The 20,739-nt window shown below is 60.9% G+C and overlaps 1 protein-coding gene across 1 annotated transcript; it reads left to right on the top strand.

Moving 5' to 3' along the window:
* The first annotated feature begins 10,173 nt into the window (after positions 1 to 10,173).
* On the top strand, positions 10,174 to 19,350 carry CLCF1 (cardiotrophin like cytokine factor 1). The gene is made up of 3 exons (XM_036259825.1): positions 10,174 to 10,272; positions 16,763 to 16,929; positions 18,746 to 19,350. Exons 1-3 carry the CDS (start codon positions 10,257 to 10,259, stop codon positions 19,238 to 19,240), a joined length of 678 nt encoding a protein of 225 aa, XP_036115718.1. The 5' UTR covers positions 10,174 to 10,256; the 3' UTR covers positions 19,241 to 19,350.
* Positions 19,351 to 20,739: the final 1,389 nt, after the last annotated feature.

The following is a 20,739-nucleotide window of genomic DNA, read 5'->3' as shown; positions in this document are numbered from 1 at the left end:
TAATTGGCTGTCTAGCTTCCCCTGGGCTACGGGGCCAGAAGGGAGCCCTCCAGTCTGGGGTCAAGCAGTCTCCAGGCTCTCAGGTGGCACAGCAACAAGGCCTCTCTGGTCCAGAAGGGAGGGTTCCCAGTGCGGCACAAGAGCCCTTTGTGTTGGGGGGGATGAGTATAGGGACCCAAAGACTGGGATCTGTGCCAGAAGTCAGGAGGCCTGGGGGAAGCTCCAGTCCTACTCACAGCCTCAAGCAGCTCAAGACTCCTCTGGGCCTCAGTTTCCCCTTGTTAAAATGAGGGGATTGGCCCGGCTGTTGTGGCTCAGTGGTTGAGCATCGACCCCTGCACCAAGAGGTTGGCAGTTCAATTCCTGGTCAGGGCACATGCCCAGGTTGTGGGCCCGATCCCCAGCGGGGGGCATGCAGGAGGCGGCAAATAGTTCTCTTTCATCGATGTTTCTATCTCTCTCTAAAAATAAAATATTTTTTTTTTTTTTTATCCTCACCCGAGGATACTTTTCCATTTTTTGTACAGATAGAGTGGGAGGGAGAGAGAGGAAGGGAGAGAGAGAGAGAAACATTGACGTGAAGGGACACATCGAGTGGCTGCCACCCGCACGACCCAACCAGGGCCGGGGACAAACTGCAACCGAAGTACGTGCCCTTAGCGGGAACCGAACCCGGGTCTCTCCAGACCGCAGGCCGACGCTCTAACCGCTGAGCCAAACCGGCCAGGGCTAAAATAAAATTTTTTAAAAAAGTATTCACCTATTTTTTTTTTTAAATGAGGGGATTGGATGAGGTGCTCTCTTCATACCCTTTCAAACCCTAGATTCTTAGTCTTCGCCATATCCCACATTAGAGGTGGCCTCCCACAAGTGCATAAGTGTGTGGGAATGTGGGGGGAGGGCAGGTAGGGAACAGAGGAAGGTGGTGAACATCTCAAACATTTAAAATAATTATTTAGCCCTGGCTGCTTTGGCTCAGCGGTTAGAGCATCGGCCTGTGGTCCAGAGAGACCCGGGTTCAGTTCCCGCTAAGGGCATGTACCTCGGTTGCAGTTTGTCCCTGGCCCTGGTTGGGTCCTGCAGGTGGCAGCCACTCGATGTGTCCCTTTCACATCTATGTTTTTCTCTCTCTCTCTTCCTCTTTCCCTCCCACTCTATCTGAACAAAAAATGGATAAATGTCCTCGGGTGAGGATAAAAAATAATAATAATAATTATTATTTGTTGCACCTGGCTGGTGTGGCTCAGTGGCCCCAAGAAGTCGCTGGTTCAATTCCTGGTCAGGACACATGCCCAGGTTGTGGGCCAAATCCCCAGTGGGGGGGCGTGCAGGAGGCGGCCAGTCGATGTTCTCTCTTCTCAATGTTTCTATCTCTCCCTCTCCCTTCCTCTCTAAAATCAATAAAGAAAAACAAATTTAATTATCTGTTGGAAAGTTTCTTCAGTTCAACCACCACTTCTAACCCAACTGGTTAGGATCGAAGTCGCAGGAATCGCCAGAGCTCAGTCATTCGCTCATTCAACACATTAGACAAGCTTTTCTAAGTCCAGGGAAGAGTACGGGACACAGGTCCCTGCTGTCCTGGGCTTCCACTGGCCGGAGAGAGGCAGACTGGGGCGGCCTTGAGGCCGCGATGGAAGTCTGCTGGGCTGTGTGCACACAAAATAGTGTTTGTTTTTTTAAATCCTCACCTGAGGATACTTTTTCAAATATCTTCAGACAGAGTGGGGAGGGGGGGGAGAGAAATCACTGTGAGGACACGTCAACTGGTTGCTTCCCGCATGACCCTGATCAAAGCCGAGGACAAACCGCAACCAAGGTAGTGCCCTTGGCCGGAATTGAACCTGCGACTCATTGGTCCGCAGGCCAATGCTCTTAACAGTTGAGCCAAACCGGCCAGGGCCAAAATGGCGTTTGTGTGGCTATGCTGGGGTGACCGAGAGAGCAAGCGAGGCAGCTCTGAGCTGCTGGCAGGGCACTGCTTCCCACCTGTGACTTCGTTCACCAGGTGCCAGGGGCACCCGCAGGCAAGCCTGCCCAGCCCTCCTCATTCCCCAGCCCTCTCCCAGCAGCCAGAGCACACGGTAGTGATTTCCTGAGCATGTGTTGAATGACTGAGGAGCGTGACCTCAGGTTGTCTGCTGAGATGGACAGGGGTTCTGGGCACCAGCCTGCCTGGGTTTGAACCCCGGCTTCATCACTTTTTGGTTGTGTGCAAACGGACATGTTGCTGATGCTCTGAGCCTCAGTTTACTCATCTGGAGACGGGGGAAGGGCTGCTGAAGGGACTAGCCTGGTGTTCCTAAGCTCCGCGCACGCTGCAGTTTGCACGGTGACCACTGCTGTCCCACCACCTGCATCCTGAGTGTGCCCTCACGGGATTCTAGGGTCAGAACCCAGAACAAACATCATTACGGACGAAGCCAGGGCGAATCCCCACTACGTACTGGGGAGGCAGGTCCCCCAGAGAAGGCCCACAGGCCAGAGGCCGAAAGTACTCGCAGGACTTGGGTGGGGGCAAAAGTCAGCCCCAGGGAAGAGGTGTGGGGGAGGCTGTGGCTATTGCCATGTGCTGGCCCCTCCACCCTGGCCCTCGGTGCCCTCTGCCTCGTGAGGAGAACGTGAGTCCTCTGTCCTCACAAGCTGGCACGAGGCAGTGGCTGTGCCCACACTGCCGGGCACAGGGCACGGACAAGACCAGGTCTCTCCAGTCTGCGGGGAGAGAGGTAGAGGGGAGATGGGAGGGAATTTTTTAAACCCACAGCGGGGATGGAAAGGGGGAAACTTAGGCTTGTTCACCAAAACCTGGCACGCTGGAGCTACAGGGCCCCCTTGGAGCGCAAGCGAGGTACGTTTAGGACAAATCAAAGACAGCATGCTTCGCCCAGCAGGGGAGGACACCGATGGAACTCATTACCCCAAGATGTGGTCTCGGCTGGGAGTATAAATAGCTTCACAAAAGGTTTAGATAAATCCATGGATGACAGCTCCATTCATGGAGTAGAAGGGGAAGGAAGCTGGCTGGCGGGGAAGCCTCCCGGTGGGGACTGGGCTTCCCCAAGAGCAGCTCAAAGGGCCCTGGTCACAGGCAGTTCGGGCCGCGGGGACCCAGGGGGCAGCGTCAGAGTTCCGGCAGGCTGGAGTCCAACCTGGATCCCTGGGCTCTTTCCTCAACCCCCAACACTCGCCATCCACTGGGAGACACGGGCACCGCCAGCTCTGGGGAGTTCTGGCCGGGCTGTGCCCTACGGGACCAGCAGAGGGAGACAGACACCGTGTCCAGTCCCAGCTCCCAGGACAGAGCCAGTCTCTGCTCGGCCTGGTAGGGCAGGCAGCAAGTGCCCCTGGGGCCCAGCTCTTTGCCCAGAGATAGCTAGGCACCTGAGGAGGGAGGGGCCAAGGTGGGCTTACTACGCTGGGGGACCAGGAGAGAGACTTCAGGGAAGTGGGGGCAGGCTGGGAGGGAGGCCACTGATTAAAAGCAGAGTGGCTCTGGAGCTGGTTTGCCCTCTGTCCCAGGAGACCCCGAGCCCCTGGCTGGCAGGTGGGTCTCTGTAGTTCCAGACTGTTCTGTGGGCACATGTAAGGAAAGTTCCTCCCCAGCCCTGGTAAGGGTTCCAGGCCAGGTGTGGCTTTTCACTCTTTGCCACCCCAATTCTCCCAGCCCCTCTGGAAGTCCTCCCTGGCCTCTCTGCCCGCTGACCCCTCCCTCCCCTGCACCGCAGCCCTGTAAACCTTCAGCTCTGCAGTACCTGTTGCACTTGACAAGTTTTGTAGCCGGTGGCTGAAACGCATGTGCTCAGCACTGTTGAGGACCACAAGGTGACCTCAGAACAGTGCCTTTGGGGCCGGGAGCAGTGCACAGCGCCTTGGAGACCCAGACCACCCACATCTTGCACGCAGATGGCCTGAGCGCTCAGAGTGGGGCTGGCACCCAGCACAGCCGGGATCAATCGGCTCCTCTCCTCCCTCCCCAGCTCACTGTGCCCTGACTGGTGCCCCTCTGGCTCCAGCCCCCCGTCGGCACACTGAAGCCCTACTGGGGACTGACTGGGGTGCTGAGTCAATGCTCAGGGACCATTTATCACTGGAGGAGAGTCGAGCAACAGCCCAATTCTAGAACTCGCTCGAGTTCTGTGTCTGCCCTGAGTGGGGAGCCCGAGGGGGTGATGGGGACAGGCAGAATCGAAAGAACAGCAGACACGCAGGCATAGGGCTGGCAAGGGGGCAGTGGCATCATTAGAAGCAGAGGATAGGGCATGAGGGGCACCTAACAGTGATATCGACCGTTCGTGAGTGATCAGTGCCAGATATTTGACTTGTATTAACCCCACCGTCCCTCATTCTGGGGAAGATACCATCGTCATGGCCCCTGCCTTATGCAGGAGAAAACTGAGGTGTACAGGGACCAAGGGACTTGCCCAAAGTCACACAGCTAGTGAAGGTGGCGTGGTCACCCTCCGCCGTGCCAGTCACCTCACAGTGCGGCGCTGGGGATGGCAGACACTGGGCGTGGGGCTGGCCCCAGGGAGGTGCGGCCTGTCCTCTGACCCCCAGGGCCCCTGAGAAGCCCAGACATTCCGGAGAAGCCCGGAGGAGGGTGGCTGGTGGGGAGGGAGGGGGCAGAGCGGGAGGAGCCGGCAGTGACTCAGCAGGGCAGGATCAGGCTCTTCCAGCCCAGGGAGAGGTAACCCCACTCCTCTGCCAGGGGAGACGGAGTCACGGAGCCCGAGGCCTGGGTTGGCCAGGGCAATGGAACATCCTGGGAGGATGGCGGGGAAAGCTCTGGCAAGCAGAGGAGTGAGCACGGGGGCATCCCTTCTGCCCCTGCCCATCACTCACCCAGGCCTCTTGCAGATGGGAAGTAGGGCCCAGGTAGCGCAGGGAGGGGCGGGCAGCAGAGGCCTGTTCCTCTGGGCTCGCGGGGTCAGGTGGGTGGGCGTCCCTCCAGGCCTGAGCTGGCCCAGGTGCAGGTGGGGGTGCGGGGCAGGGTAGGGCCCTGGCTGAGGTAGGAGGAGGCGCAGGGGTCTCCGCTGACATCAAGGCCAGCTCAGGGTGAGGGAAAGGGAAAGTGCTTTGGGCACCTCTCTGCCCTCAGTGGCCGCTAGGCTTACACGTTCCCACTGGAGTTCACACGTGGTGGTGAAGGGGAGGCATTCTTCCCGGACGGATCCCCGGGGCCTTGTCTGGCCTCTGAGCCTGCCTAGCCCCGCCCTCTGCAGGCCACTGTCCGGCCCCCAGGGGCACAGGGACACCCTGGTCCGGGTTCTGCAGGCGGTGGCCCTCTAACGCCCAGTGCTCGGTCCATAGTTCAAACTCACTGCTCCTAGAACCTACCATTGCAGCTGAGGGGACTAAGGCACTCTAGGCCTGGTGCCTCCCACTGACCCAGGAGGGTGGGAGGATGACAGCCCAGCGTCACAGTCACCGCTTGTCAGTAGTGGGTGGCGGGCAGGAGAGCCTGGGTCTCTGCTTCAGGCAGATGGGGACTCTGTCCCAAGGAATGGCGTAGTGTCCGGAAGAGACCAGGCGTGCCGGGTGATACCTCCGTGCCGGGCGCTAGGCAAGTCCTGCTGTTTCTGGAGCTGCTCTCGCACCCAGCCTTCTCCTTCCCAGGGTGCCCTGCCTCAGTGCCCCTCCCAGCTTTGCATCTGCAAGGGGTAGCTGAAAGGGCAGGGTGCTGAGGGCCCAGTCCTGCGCTCCCATCCTGGTTCTACTGCTCGTGTGACCTTAGGTGACCTCATCTTACCAAGCCTGTTTCCTCACATACATGGGGAATAACAGTTCCTATTGTACAGGGTTATTGTAAGAACGAGATGGCCAGTGTGGCTCGGTTGGAGCATCGCCTTGTGCACCAAGTTCAATCCCTAGTCAGGGGGCCTGGGGGAGGCAACCGATAGATGCGTCTCTCTTACATCAGTGTTTCTCCCTCCCTCGCCCTTCCTCCCTCTCTAAGAAAAAGAAAGAAAGAACCATGGCCAGTGTGGCTCAGTTGGTTGGGTTTTGTGCCAGGCACCAAGAGGTCGCTGGTTGATTCCTGGTCAGGGCACGTGCCCAGGTTGGGGGCTTGATCCCCAGTAGGGGGCGTGCAGGGGGCAGCTGATGGATGTTTCTCTCTCCTCCCTTCCTCTCTGTCTAAAATCAATAAAAACATATTTTTAATAAATGAGAGGACATTGTCTACATAAAGCCCAGGCCAGGACCTGAGAAGTGGTGGGGTTAAAGGAGTAACATCACTGGAAAACCAGGCATTGCAACAGGCTGGCAGATGCGCCACGGCATGTCCCTGCTCTCCTGCCTGCACGCAGGTCAGCTCCAGCCCTGACCCCACAGCCCCTTAGGCCCCTCCGCGTCCCAGCACTTGGCACGGCCTTGCTGCTCTGGGAATGTCTGGTGAGCAGATGAATGAATTAGTGGACATCCTTACTCACCACTGCGGGCTTCTCTGCCACCACACTCCTGTTCCCCCGTTAGGAGGGATCCGACCAGAAGCCTCCCCGGCTCAGGAATCCAGGACACCTAGAGGCCAAGGCCCCTACAGCGCCAGTCCTTCAGCGGTGGGGGCATAGTGTTGTTGGGGCATCTGAGAGCCTTCCCTGGGGATGCCGGTTACGGGGAAGGTGGGAGGGAGAGGTGGGAACCTAGCTCATGCCTGAGCCAACACTGACTCACTCCCATCCTCTTGGAGGGCAGCTCAGTCATCCCCAGTGCCAGCCCTGCCCCTGCCCAGCCATGCCCCCTGGGGCCTCGCCTGCTCCCCACCGTGGATGGTGAGGCTTGGAGTCTAGAAGGACGCAGAGGGCAGCAGGCAGGTCCTCCTCAGCTCACTGACACTCCCACCATCCTACAGGGACTGGGAGAGGTGGTCTACCCCATTCCACAGAGAGGTGACAGGCTTGTCCCAATGGCCACACTGACCAACTGGAAGTCCAGCGTCCTAACTCCCAGCCTGGCCCTCTGCCCGTTGCAAGGAGCCCTGTGGGCTATGCCCAGGGCCACTCAGGACCTCTGCCTGTGGTTGCCACTGCCCCTCCTGCCACCCAGCCACATTTCCACCCTGACGCTGTACCTCCTCCCAGAACTCTCCTCCCCTCGCCATCCTCTGATCTCAGACAGTTTAATGGGTGTGCCTTGTCACAGACTTGAAGGCAGGGGTGGGTTTCCTCTTCCCTCGGTTCTTTACAGGACCCAGAACCCAGCAGGGCTCAGGAAATGCCTGCACAACACACGGAGGATCTGAGCTCCGGTGGCGGTGGTGGCCCCTCTGCCCTCTGCCCTGCCCCCCAGCAGTCCTAGGTGGTTTGTGCAGGAGAACCACAGGGGCCAGGCAGCTTCCTGAGGTCCCCAGCTGGAAATCAGAGGGCAGCACCTGTACCCTGCCACCCACAGGAACCCTGGAGGTGCTATTCCCTCTCTGCCTCTCCTTCCTTCTCCCCTAATTCCAACAGCCCACTCCCATTTGGGATTTGGTAGAATAAAGGCACAGTCTTTATTCCAGCCCCCACCCCAACCCAACTGGCAGCTCCTAGCTTGCTGCCTTTGCCCAGACATGGCAGAGGGGCACAGGCAGCTAGGAGATGGAGCTGATTTTCCCTTTGGCAGTAGAGAAGAGGGGGAGGGGAGAGGCTTGCCCCCCACTCCCTGATCCCCCCACCCCCGTGAGGGGAGAGGGCAAGGATACAAGTCCAGGCAGGAGACAGAGGCAGAACGTGACTTCCTCAGCCTGTGGGGTCACAGCATCAGGCCCAGGGCGTGTGGAAAGCCAGTGGCCTCTGCACCCACCTGGCCTGGCCTCGCGTCGGAGTCGCAGCCCTTGGTTCCTGTGAACTTCATGCTTTCTAGACTCTTGAGGTAAAGATGTGTGGGGTGGGGGCGGAACAAGGTAAGCCCCCCCCCCCCCAGCTGCAGAGTCTGTTCGGCTTCTCCTGGGGCTTCTGCCTCCTCCCCTCCTTCCCACTCCCACCCATTTGTTTGCCTTTGTGTCTCCTCTTTCCTGTTCTGTCCCTTCTCTTCTCCCCCTCCTCTTCCTTCAGCCCCCACCCTCCTCCTTCAGCTCCCCTCTCCCCCTTTCTCTCCTGCCCTCCCCTCCTCTCCCGCGGTGGGGCTGCTTTCTCCCTGACTCAGCAAGGTGCTTTATAAGGTGCTGAGGGGGCGCAGCCAAATCCAAACCACATTGTCTGTGCAGACTCTCTCCATAGGAGCAGGCTGCAGACCAGGCAGGAGGATTGAGCAGCTCCCCTCTGCCTCTGCTCCCTTCGGTGGCTCCCTCCCTGTGACGGGGGCTGCTAGGGGACCTTCTGACTGGCCTCAGCGCCAGTCACCCACTGGGCACCTGCCTTCTTGACCTTGGCATGGGCATCAAAGATTGTTGGGCTCACCGGCCAAGAATGTCATTGAAACTCCAGTGTGCAGGCTGGGGGAAGGGGGAAGAGGGAAGCTCTGAGCACTTTTCAAAAGGGCCCCTCCAAGGTAGGCTTCATCAGAGCTGCTGCCCATGCCCCAGAAAGTCCCCTGCCCCCAACCTCAGGCTAGCTCCCCTTTCCCAGTTCGTTTTCTTGTTTAGGAAAAAAGGAAAAGAAGAGGGAAAAAAACTCAACAACAAAGTCTGTCCCACTCCAGTGAGGTAATTGAAAACAAACTTCTTCCCCACCCCCCCATCCCCCCCACCTCAGTTCCTGAAGTGCAGAAAGGGAAGAGCTGCCCTGGGAACCGGCGCTGGGCACGGCCGTGCCGCCTGCTGTGACCTGCAGGCTGGAGGGGCTGTGGCAGAGCTGGCAGGGCGTCCACCTTTCTCTGGGGGCACCAGGGCAGGAGTGGGGACCGTGGGCTCTGATGCTGTCCCAGAGAGGAGTCACCATCCAGGTCTGGCCCACCAATGCCTCTATCCCTTTGAAACAACAAATAACAACAAAAGCAACTAATTACCAAATGATTTTATTGCTGGTCTGGTTCTAGAGCTCTCAAGCCATGGATATCAAATAACTGTCCCCCAAGAAAAGTTATGAAGTGGAGATTTCTGCACGGCCCCAGATGGCAACTGTTTTCTCTGCACTCTTCCTAGTAGACCCCTGTAGAGGGAGAAAGACCCTCCAGGGAGGGTCTAGGCTTATGGGTTCCCTGGATATTCCACCCAGCAAGTCCCAACCCGGGCCTGAGGGAAGAAAGGAGGGACAACACTCCAAAGCCAGATCACCTCTACCCCACCACGGGAAAAAGAAACAAACCCCCCCCAAGCCCCAAAGGCAGGAGGAAGCCAAATGTCTCCATGGGGAAGCATTTCAGAAATGGGGTCTGTCCACCGCCTTGAATTGGAACATTCTCGCTGAGTCACCCACGAAGCCCTGGTGTTGAAATGGTCTGGGTGCCTCGTGCTGATTAATGAATTACAAACCCCCATCCATGTGCTCTGCCCGGGCCACTGGGAAGAATGAAGAACCTCGTGAACTTGAGAGGAAAGCCCTCGCCAAGTGCCCTCTTCTTTCCTCCCAGCTGGGCAGTGGGCCTGTGATGCCCTCTTCCACCCCCGCAGGGGGCATTGTGAACCGGTTAGTCACCTGCCCCGGCCAGGGCCTCACTTAGCCCCAGCTTTTGGAAATGGGACAGGCGGCGGACAATAGGCAAGGGGGGCGGTCAGCGCAGACAAAGGGCAGCAGGAAAAACACCATCACTAGCTTGGAGGCCAGCTTGCTGGCATTTGAGAGAATGTGTCATTGCATATGCCGAGGGGGGAGGGGGCGGTAAGGTTAGAGAGGAGAAGGCAGAGGTAGGGCGAGAGCGGGGCCCACGCGGGACGGGGAGCAGCGCCCCAGGCAGACTCCGAGGGCGAGGGAAAGGAGCGGGCGGCTCCCTCCCTGAGCTCTGCGAGTTTGCGGACGGACGGATGCCCTTCCCGCCCCCTCCCCCAGGAGGCCCAGGGTGGTACCCCCGCAGCCTCGCCTCACCTCACCCCCCCTCGGGGTTGTGGGAGGGAGAGGAGCACCAGAAGCCCTCCCTTCCCTCCTCCCCCCTCCTCCCCCCACCCCAGGGAGGGCCGCTACAATTTGTGGTTACAGCTTTACACGTCAGAAAAAAAAAAAAAAAGTTTGCAGAATGTCCCACACTGAAAAAAAAAAAAAAAATCCGAAACCGAGCGAAAAAAACCTGCGAGTGGGCCTGGCGGATGGGATTATTAAAGCTTCGCTGGAGCCGCGGCTCGCCTCCCACTCCGCCAGCCTCCGGGAGAGGAGCCTCGCCCGGCCGGCCCGGCCCCCGGCCCCATGGACCTCCGAGCAGGTAGGAGCCAGGCGCCCGCGGCCCCGGCCCCCGCCCCCGCCCGGGATCCTCGAGATCCGGTTCCGTCCTTCCCCCGGGAGCCCCGAGCCCAGCCAGGACCTGCCCCGCCAGCAGGGCTCGGGCCGGTGGAGGCGGCCGGGCGCCCTCGAGAGCGGCCCGGCGGGGCGCGGCGTTCCTGGGGTCCGCTCGCGGGGCCGGGAGGTGGCCGGGAGCGCGGCGGGGAGTCCCGGCGCCAGCAGCCCCGGGGAGGCGGCCACCTGGAGCCCCAGCGCGGCGGGGTCCCGCCAGTCCCGACGGACAGCCCCGCGCAGAGCCGGGAGAGCGAGAGCGCGGGGAGCGGGCTGCGGGAGGGCGGCGCGGGGACGTGGGGGCCGGGGAGGAGGCGGGCGGGGAGGCAGGGAGCCCGGGGCGGGCCAGCGGGAGGCAGGGAGGCCGACACCTCGGGCCGCCGCTTTCCCTCCCGGCCCGGCGGGAGGAGAGGGCGGGAAGGAGGGCGGGCGAAAGGGGAGGAGAGGCGGAGAGCAGAGCCGAGCCTGGCTGGGCCGGCCGGGCCGCGGGCCGGACTCGCGGCTTCCTCGCTGCGCGCCGCGCGCCCGGAGCCACCATGCTGCCCGCGGCCGCGGAGCCGGCGGCAGGTAGGGCCGGCGGGGCGGGCGGCGGCCGCGAGCCCTCCACTCGGCCCGCCCTGGCCTGGGAGTGATTAGTGCGGGGGGGCGGGCGCAGCCCGGCCGGACCGGGCAGGAAAAAGTCCGTCACCCGCCGGGGAGCGGCGGCGGCGGCCGCTCGGCGCTGGCGGCCCGCGGGAGGGCGGGCGGACGGGGCCGGGAGTCGACGCGCGGGAAGGAGCAGCGGCCCGGCTGAGCCCGGAGCCCCGGACCCCGCCCCCGCCCCCGCCGACGGGAAGGGAGCGACCGGGCGGGAGCGGGCCGGGGGCGGGGCCGGGGGCGCCGGGGCCACACAAGGGGAAGGCGCCGCCGCCGCGGGGAGAGGGCCGGGAGCGAGAGGTCACCGCCGGGGGAGGGCCAGCGAGCGGCCGCCGGCTCAGTTCCCGGGCAGAGCCCCCGAGGGAAACCCACGTCCCCCGAGCCTCTCCGAGTGGCCCCGATCCCTGCTCCTCCACCTTCCTTGTCAGCAACTCCAAGCTGCTCTCCAGAAGCCTCTCCAGAGAGCCCCAGTCCCGGCGGACCCCGTCCCGGTTTTCTCCTGCGCCCGGCCCGGCCCTCCCCCGGGGGGCAGGAGGGGACAGCCGGGAGCAGAGGTCCGGGCCCTGGAGACAGGCTGGGGGTGGGCACCCGACACACTCCTCTGTCCGGCGCTCTGACCCGGACCCAGACGGACGTCTCCGTCCTGCCAGCGTCCCCACAGACCCCTCCTGGGCTCCCAAGCACACCCGGCCCCTTCCGTGGGACAGAGGGGCACATTCCACCGACTGACCAGACCTGCTCCCACCACTGGCTCAGACTCGCTGCCCAGGAGCCACGCACTCACCCGGGGGAGAGCACCGACAGCGGTGGCCCCAGCTGTCACCCAGCCGCCCGAGTCTGTCGTCGCTCTCCCCCTCACAGAGCCCCGCACGCCTGCCCCGGCCACACTGCTGCACACCCCCTGCCACCCCAGCCAGTCTACTGGTGACACTTCACATTCCTCCCCACAGTCCCACCTGCTCGTCCACACCCTGGCTCCTGCCCGACCCTCGGAGCCCCTCCCAGGCCTTTTGGATAACAACACCCTTTGAAACTCACCCACACACTTGCCCCGACTGTTTCCTACCTTGTCCCCCTGCCTGGCTTCCAGCTGGTGGCCCAGCTCCCCTGGTTTCAGTCTCTGAGCACACTGGGGGTCCTCTTACAGCACAACCCAGAACCCTCTCACTCCAACGAAAACCCCACTCCTGTGTCCACACTGACTTCCTAAGGCCAGGCAGCTGGCCTGCCCGGCTGCTGCTTTTCCAGGCCGCGTTTCATCTGTCACTTGGGTGGAAGAGAAGGGGGTGCTGGTGAAGTGCACAGCACACAGCCCCCGCGGTTCTGCCGAGGACCTTGGGCGTGCACAGTGCAACCCCTCACGAAAGCCCCATCGCCTGATGGGCTGGTGGCAAAGTGAGGTCTCCTGACTTCTCGAGGCCCGCGTGCACCCACTCACTAAGCCACCTCTCAGTGGCCTGGGGGGCAGGGGCCAAGGAGAAGATGGAGGGGAGGGGAGGCCAGCAGCCCAGAGGCCAAGGGAAGTCCTGCTCTTTCTGTGGGCCTTTCCCTGGGTAGGCAGGTTGGGGAGTGCCCCCCAGGGCCCTTTCTTACAGTCTCAGTGCCTGGATCTCATACCACCCCCTAAACTGCTCATTCCCCCACATCCCCTCAACAGACCCCTCCAAAGTCACCAGGACGCGGTCCTAGCCTAGCCCGAGGGCCGGGCTTTGCCTTCTGGCTCCCACATTTAGCCCAACACTTCTGGCTTTGTGATGCCTCCCTGGCTCCTACGCTCTCCGCTGATAGCTGCTACCGCTGGCTGCTCGTCCTACCCACCCTGAGCATCCCAGCACGTCTGCACGGCTGAGCCCCACACCCTCACTGAGGTCAGCCTGGGGGATGCAGGCTCGGGACGGAGGGGCCGCTGGCTGAATTCATGCGAACACAGGTGTGCCTGCTGCAGCCGTGTCAGGGTAGCCATGCGCCTGCATGGGCAGAGTGCACGTGCGTGTGTGCACCCGAGCTCTCTCTCTCTCTCTTGCGCCCTCACGCGCATGTGAGTGTTCATGAGGGGGGCCTCGGTTCCCAGGGCCCAGGGATCTGGATGGAATTAGGCGCCGGCCCCAGCGGGGGCCAGGATGGGGTGGGGGTGAGAGGGCTGCAGCAGGAAACGTGAGCTGCACTCATTAGCTCCTCACGTGCTCAGCCGGATTTATAAACACAGGGGAAGACGGGATGTAAACAATCAGTGGGCAGCAGCCAGAGGCAGAGCTGGGGCGGGAGCTGGGCGGGGGCCAGCAGGGGAGAGGGGGCCCAGGACACAGTCCTTAGTGGCCAGGTCCACCTGCACACTATGAACTTGGAGAGCAGGATCGTGGAGGGCTCAGGATGCCCACTGCACTTCCGTCCTAGGGACAGGAGCAGGCAGCAAGCTACTCACAACTAAACCACAGGTGTTCTCTGCCCCGATGCTTTCAGTGCTGATGCCTGAGATATGGGAACATTTTGCCCGTCGTGGAAGCTGCTATAGCAGAGGGTAGAGCCCTGTCTTGTCCCCTTTCTCATTTCCTAGCCTCTTTTTTTTTTCTTTATTGACTTTAGAGAGAGAGGAAGGGAGAGGGAGAGAGAGATAGAAACACTGATGAGAGAGAACATCAACTGGCCACCTCCTGCATGCCCCCCACTGGGAATTGGGCCCACAACCTGGGCATGTGCCCTCACCGGAATCGAACCGGTGACCTCTTGGTGCATGGGTCGACGCTCAGCCACTGAGCCACACCAGCCGGGCTCCTAGCCTCTTTTTCCTCTGGATTTCTGAGACTCCTTTCCTCTTTCTGGTTCCCTCCATGGGTCAGTCAGTTGGATCCTTCTGCTCTCTCCCCTGCCCCCCCACCACCCCCGACTGCAGTGACAGTTACCTCAGAACTGAAATATTCCTGGAAACACCGGCCCTGTCTGGTTAATTTCATGAGCCGTTTTTCTGCCCAGATGACTTAGCTCTTGTTTATCCAAAGGCTTCTCCCGCTCTCCCCCTGCTGTCCCTGTGTAGGGAGCCAGTGCTCCCCAGGGATGTCCCACAGGGCCCAGAAGGGGGGGGACAAGACCCACAGTTGGGTCCCTGACTGCCCCCCATGGGCTACGCAGAGCCGTGTCCCAGAACTCCTGTCCAGCAGGGCTGCCCACGGCAGGGTGGGGTAAAGGGCAGACCAGTTCCTGCTGCAGTCAGGACCCTCGGCATCACCACTAACTGAGCGAGGCCAGACTCAGTCCTGAAAACTCCCTCAAGGCTGGAAGGGCCACTGCCCACCTCAGCAGGTCTCTAACCTCCAAACCGAACCCCACCTTGTACCCCTAGGGTCTTGGGAGTGACTCGGTCAGATGTCGAGGCTGAGAGTCGTCCAAGGCTTCGTGTAGAGAAGGGCCTGGAGTTGTCTTGGGATGTGAAGAACAGGGACTAGAGAGGAACTCAGAGAGTCAGCAAGAGCTCATATGGAAAGAAAGAATAAGGCCCTGGCCAGTTAGCTCAGTGGTTAGAGTATCAGCCTGTGGCCCGAAGGGTCGGGGGTTCGATTATGGTCAAGGGCACATACCTGGGTTGCAGGTTTGAACCTTGGCCCATTGGGGTCGTGCGGGAAGCAACCAATTGATGTGTCTCCCTCATATCAATGTTTCTCTCTCCCTTCCACTCTCTCTAAAAGTCAGTGGGGAAAATCCTTGGGTAGGGATTAACAACAACAAAAAAGAAAGAATAGGAGGGAATGCACAGGCAGGCTGCAGAGGGGGGAAGAGGAAAAGGGGAGACTGTCTCCTCAGGGAGCAGTGACGTGCCTGACCCTGCTCTGTCCTAAAACACATATGTGTGGGTGCACGCACACACCCCCTCAGACCCAGGGCCCTTCACCCAAGAGGGCGGGGTCCCTGAGATAGCAAAGCCTCTCTTCCCATGCTCTGTCCCTAAAGCCAGCCAGTCAGGCATCTGGCAGAGTCAAGATCGACCATTTGGGGACACTGCAGAAGTCCCCACCTGAGCCCTATACATTCTATATATTCGAATCCTAAACCTTTCCAAGGTTTACCCTCTAAACCCTGACCCAGTGTTGTGACTGACTGTAAACGTAACCAAGTCTTAACCCCAAACCTGTCCTAACTCTAAGTACAGTCAAATTGTTAAACCCACATCCAGCTTATTTCTATCAAAGCACCATGTCACTGCAGAACATCTGAAAGTATGAACTAGAAATGAGAAGGGAAACCCCACTCAGCGTCTCCCACCTGCCCGAGCTCAGAATCCAAACCGCCGCGGAGCCCGGCAGCCGCCATGCATCGCCCTGTCCAGCCGGAGTCGGCACGTTCCAGCGCCGTGCTCCCAGCCAGCCCTCTGCCTGCCCAGCTGACCACATCCCCCAGCTGGGCTCAGCCCTCAGCCACACTCTCTCAGCCAAACCCCAGTGAATTCACCTGGAGCTTTCCAAGGAACCCAGCCCTTGACGCCAACCTAGCCCCGTGCCAACGACAGCCTTACCCTGCCCTAGCCCTAGCCCTCGCCCAGTCCCAGTGCTCACTGAATCCTGGCCAAGCGCTCTTGATCTTGGACCTCACCTAAAAGCTGGGGAAACCATGTTTCCCATCTGCCTATGTCTGTTCCCACAGCAGTGGCCCCTGGCCCCTGGCCCCTGGCCCCTGGCATCCCGGGGTGCCCGAACTCCAGCACCATCGGCTGACAAGCCCAGTTCATTGAATACATCATTCTGTCTCCCTCTTTCCCTTCCTCTCCCTCCCCCACCCCTCCACTGCAGGTGACTGAAAGCATCATTCAGGTCAAACTTTTCTTACCTAAAACCCTAGATAAGAATAGGGCAGCCCTGGACGGTTTGGCTCAGCGGTTGGAGCGTCGGCCTGCGGTCCGGAGAGACCCGGGTTCGGTTCCCGCTAAGGGCACGTACCTCGGTTGTGGTTTGTCCCCGGCCCTGGTTGGTCGTGTGGGTGGCAGCCACTCGATGTGTCCCTTTCACATCGATGTTTCTCTCTCTCTCTCTTCCTCTCTCTCCCTCCCGCTCTATCTGAACAAAAAATGGAAAAATGTCCTCGATTGAGGATAAAAAAAAAGAATAGGGCAAACGTCCACACTGCGGCCAGCCCCAGAGAGTGAACATTAACTCTCCTTTAATCAACCCGTCCTCCACTTCCACACCAAGTATCGTGTCCCAGAAGGTCCCCACCACTGACCACATGAGCCAGCCCTGTGTCCTTCACCCTGACCCCAGTGGTCTGACCCTACACCTTGCCTCCTATAGCTTGACCGGGACTGTTAGCTCATTCGGTGGGGAGGGGACAGTCTTCCGCACCCCTCCCAGGCCGACTGCCCTCAGCTGGCCGCTCGGACCTGCTGTTCCCGCCCTTCACTCCCCCGAGCTGCAGTGGAGCTGGGAGGCTGGGGTACACCTGGACCTCTGGATCAGTGAGCTGTGTCCCTAGGCCTGGCCCACCTTGCACACACACCTACATGGCAGCACATGTACAGGTGACTGTTAGCTGACCCTCAGATATACTCTCCACTACCTACTGGTATAACACATATAACATACATGCCTATACACACACACACACACACACACACACACACACACACACTTTCCTGGGCCAGGAGTACTCCCCTCCTCCATCCCCCCCTGCCTTCCATCTGGAGTCCCACCCTCACCCCCTCCCTCCCAGCCCAAGGTGGGGACAGACACCTGAGGAGCTGCCAGCTGCTGCCTCTACCAGGCCCGGCCCAATCTCCTGCTTCTTGCCCATCCTGTCCACAGGGGACTCGTGGGGGATGCTCGCGTGCCTGTGCACTGTGCTCTGGCACCTCCCTGCCGTGCCAGCCCTCAACCGCACAGGGGACCCAGGGCCTGGTCCCTCCATCCAGAAAACCTATGACCTCACCCGCTACCTGGAGCACCAACTCCGCAGCTTGGCTGGGACCTACGTGAGTATCTAGAGCAGCGCAGGGGTCTGGGAATGGGTGAAGGATGAGAAGAGGAGTTGGGGGAAGAGAGACCAAACAGTGTGTGGGGGGGGCTGATGAATGTGGGGTGATGAAAAGGGGACCTTTGGCTGCAAGCAGTCTCCATGTCTGGCCTATCTCTTGCCCTTCCCTCTAGGGTGCCCCTTCCTCCCCATCCCTGGCCCCAGGACTAGGCATGTGGGCAGGCCTCGCACCCGCCTTGGCCCAGTGCCCCACTGGCTGACTGCCCAGCCGCCCGCCTCCCCCTGGGGGCCGGGGAAGTCTCCTCTGTTTACACCGTGTTGTGGTGTCTCTTGCACGGGTGGGGCTGGGTGGGGATGGAGGGGCCCCACCTCCCATGCCTGTGTTCCAGCTCGCCTCTGCCCCAGACCTGGGGCCCTGCTGCTCTGGACCCGCGGGCCTTCCTTCTGTCTGCCTCCCCGTCCTGTCCTAGCTGGGCCTCCTAGGGGGACTTGTGGGAAGGGGGCTTCGGGGAACCCAGGCCAGTCGTGGCAGGGGCTCGGGCGGATTGAAGTCCCGCCATAAGAAGTTGGGGGCAGTCCAAAGGTGTGCAGAGAGCCCAGGAGAGGAGGAAGGAGGGTCAGAGTGAGTGAGGACCACGGGGAACTGGCCCCTCTTCCCGTGTTCCTCTTCTACGTCCCAGACCCTCCTCGGGAGCCAGGGAAAGAAGGGGAGGAGGGTGGCGGGGGAGCTGGCTCCAGCCCCAGGATACACCGAGGAAATTAGTTTGTCTCTGTGCTTGTCAGCGTGTGAACCTCCCCCTGGGCCCTTGCCTATCCCAGGCCTCGCCCCTCTCTTCTCCCTTCTCTCCCTTCTGAACCTTCTCCCTCAGCCCTTTCCCTGGGCCCCAGGCTTCTCCCCCGGGCTGGAAGGCTCTGCCCTGTCCCCAGACGGACTTGCATGCCCTCCCTGCAGCCCGGCCCTCGAGGCTGCCTCAGTTTCTCCCGCTGCAGTCCTGCCCCTGCGGGCTGAGCCCTTCCTTAGGGGTTGTGTGTACTGTCCGCAGCCCTTCAGCTGGTGGGACTGAGCCTGTCAGAGGCCAGCGGAGCTCTGATGCCCACAGGCCCCTCTGCCTTTCGCCCGCTTTCCCTGTCCAGAAACCCTTTGCTCGACTCTGCTACCCCCTCTGGGTCCGACCCTTTTCTCTCCTGGCTTTCCCTGCCAAAGTTTTCGAAGGAGTGGTCTACACCCTCTGCCTCCACTTCCTCTCCACCCACTCACTCTTTAACCCCCTGCGATCTGGCTTCCAGGCCACTGGCGGGCTCTCCAAGGTTGTCAGGCACCTCCTTGCCAAAGCCGACAGCATCTCCGGAGGCTCCTCCTGTTCGCAGCCTCGCTGCTGCGCTCTGCTGCCTTCTCGACTCCTTCTGGGCTCCGCACTCTCCTGCCCACCTTCCACCTCTGCAGCTGGCCTCCTGGTCCTCGGCTCCTCTTGCTCTTCTGCCCGGCCTCGCAGTGGGCACTCGCAGTGGGCACTCGCAGGGGGCGTGCTCTCGGGCACAGCCAGTCAGCGAGTCCTCCCTGAGCACCTGCCGCTCAGTCCTTCTCATTCTGCAGCCCTCCGTAGGCGCTCGGTCCCCTCACTGCTTCAACTGTCACCTCCACGCAATAGTCCTCCGCAGAGAAACTTAAGTTAGCCTGTGAAGAGAGACCGAGCATGGAGCTGGGGCCGGTGTGTGGGGACACCGGAAGTAGAAGCTTTGGGGACAGAGCTCCCGGTGGTGGCGAGCTGGCTGCCTTGCCCTCCTCCTTCCCCATCGCCCTCTCCTTTCCACAGCTGAACTACCTGGGCCCCCCTTTCAACGAGCCTGACTTCAACCCACCTCGGCTGGGGGCAGAGACTCTGCCCAGGGCCACTGTCAACCTGGAAGTGTGGCGGAGCCTCAACGACAAACTGCGGCTGACCCAGAACTACGAGGCCTACAGCCACCTTCTGTGCCACCTGCGTGGCCTCAACCGCCAGGCCGCTGCAGCTGAGCTGCGCCGCAGCCTGGCCCACTTCTGCACCAGCCTTCAGGGCCTGCTGGGCAGCATTGCGGGCGTCATGGCAGCTCTGGGCTACCCGCTGCCCCAGCCTCTGCCGGGGACTGAGCCCACCTGGGCCCCCGGCCCCGCCCACAGTGACTTCCTCCGGAAGATGGACGACTTCTGGCTGCTGAAGGAGCTGCAGACCTGGCTGTGGCGCTCAGCCAAGGACTTCAACAGGCTCAAGAAGAAGATGCAGCCCCCAGCAGCGGCGGTCACCCTGCACCTGGAGGCCCATGGCTTCTGAGCTGACCTTTACCACCTCCTCTTCCCGCTCCCTCCAGCCCTGCTCCCACTCTGGGAGGGAGGAACCTGTATGCCAACACTTGTTGAGCCAGGAGACAGAAGCTGTGAGCCCCTGGCCTTTCCCGGACTCGGAGGGTGTGATGCCATAAGCCCCACCCCCTCCCTCTCCCCAGAGTTCTGCAGGTCTGGGAAAGAGGTGCAATAGGCCCGTCCCACTGCTGCAGGGAGCAGTGCTCAGGAGCCGAAGGGGCCGGGTGGCGTGGGTGTGAAGGCTCTCAGCCTCGCTTCTGCCCACTTGCCAGTGCCCACCCAGCCCCTCAAGCGGCACTTCCGAGAGCACGCCTGCAGGGCAGGGAGGGGCCAGCACAGCACGTGCCTTTCTGGGGGGAACTTTTGCTCCCCGACCCCCAATTAACTCCATACGTTCAATTCAGGAATCAAGCACAGTGGCAAGTCCAAGCAGGAAGGGACGGGATTGGGAAGAGGTGAGGCCTGCATTGGAGGTCATGCTGGGAGCAGAGGGCCAGGGGCAGGCCCGACGCAGGGGTCACCACGCAGTTGTGGCACAGGGTGGCAACCAAGGGACCTTGTCTTGAATTGTCTTGCCAGCACCATGGTGCCTCCTCTCCGCCCCTTTTCCAGGGTACCTGTGGGTTGCCCAGCCTGGGGAGGGCAGCCGTAGCCGCAGCCACAGGGTTTCCTGAAAGTTTACATTGCAGTAGCATTTGGGGTGTGTGGGGCAGCTCCCCCAGGCCCTGCGCCCCAGCCCCAACCACTCATGACTCTGTTTGTTGTATTAATATTTATTTATTTGGAGATGTTATTTATTAGATTATATTTATTGCAAAATTTCTATTCTTGTATTAACAAATAAAATGCTTGCCCCAGAAGCCTCTCTTTGCTCGGCCCTGCCCCGCCCTGGCTCTCACTACGTGTTCTCCAGGCCCTGGCCTCCCCGGCTCCCATGCCTGCTGGGGAGCCTGGAGGGCAAAGGTTACCCAGGCGGCGCACAGAGCCTGGGGAGGACGTGTGCCCAGCAGACTCCAGCTCTCTCCGTGAGGGCCATGGCCCTCGTCTTCCCGAATGCCTTCGTGCCTGTCGCTTAGCTTCCTTCGCCGGCCTTGGCTCGGGCCACTTCGCCTGTCCGGATTACTTTAATGGTCTCATAGGTCTGTCTCTCTGCAAAGCAGTTTGTCTGTTCCTCCCGTGCTCTCTCGAAGTGGTCAGCCCACGCACTCAGTCCTCAGTTCCCCAGAACCCGCACCTTGGGCCCCTCGCAGCTGTGGCCCTCTCCTTCTCTGTGCCTTCATCTGCCAGGGAGGGGTACCTACAGCCAGGCCATGGCCGCGCCGTGTGGGGCCGCGGGGTAGTGGCAGAGAGCAACTCACATCAGACTGCACGCGAGCGGCCGCACGCTGCTGAGGGTGGGCTCCACCTCCAGGCCATAACCTATGTGCTGAATGACCTTGGACATTTGTAGAGCTCTCTATTCTCCAGTTC

This window comes from Molossus molossus, unplaced genomic scaffold (genome assembly GCF_014108415.1).
Source record: "Molossus molossus isolate mMolMol1 unplaced genomic scaffold, mMolMol1.p scaffold_m16_p_13, whole genome shotgun sequence".
Classification (NCBI taxonomy): Eukaryota; Metazoa; Chordata; class Mammalia; order Chiroptera; family Molossidae; genus Molossus; species Molossus molossus.
Note: the sequence above shows the minus strand (reverse complement) of the source record. Positions and strands in the feature narration are given on the sequence as shown.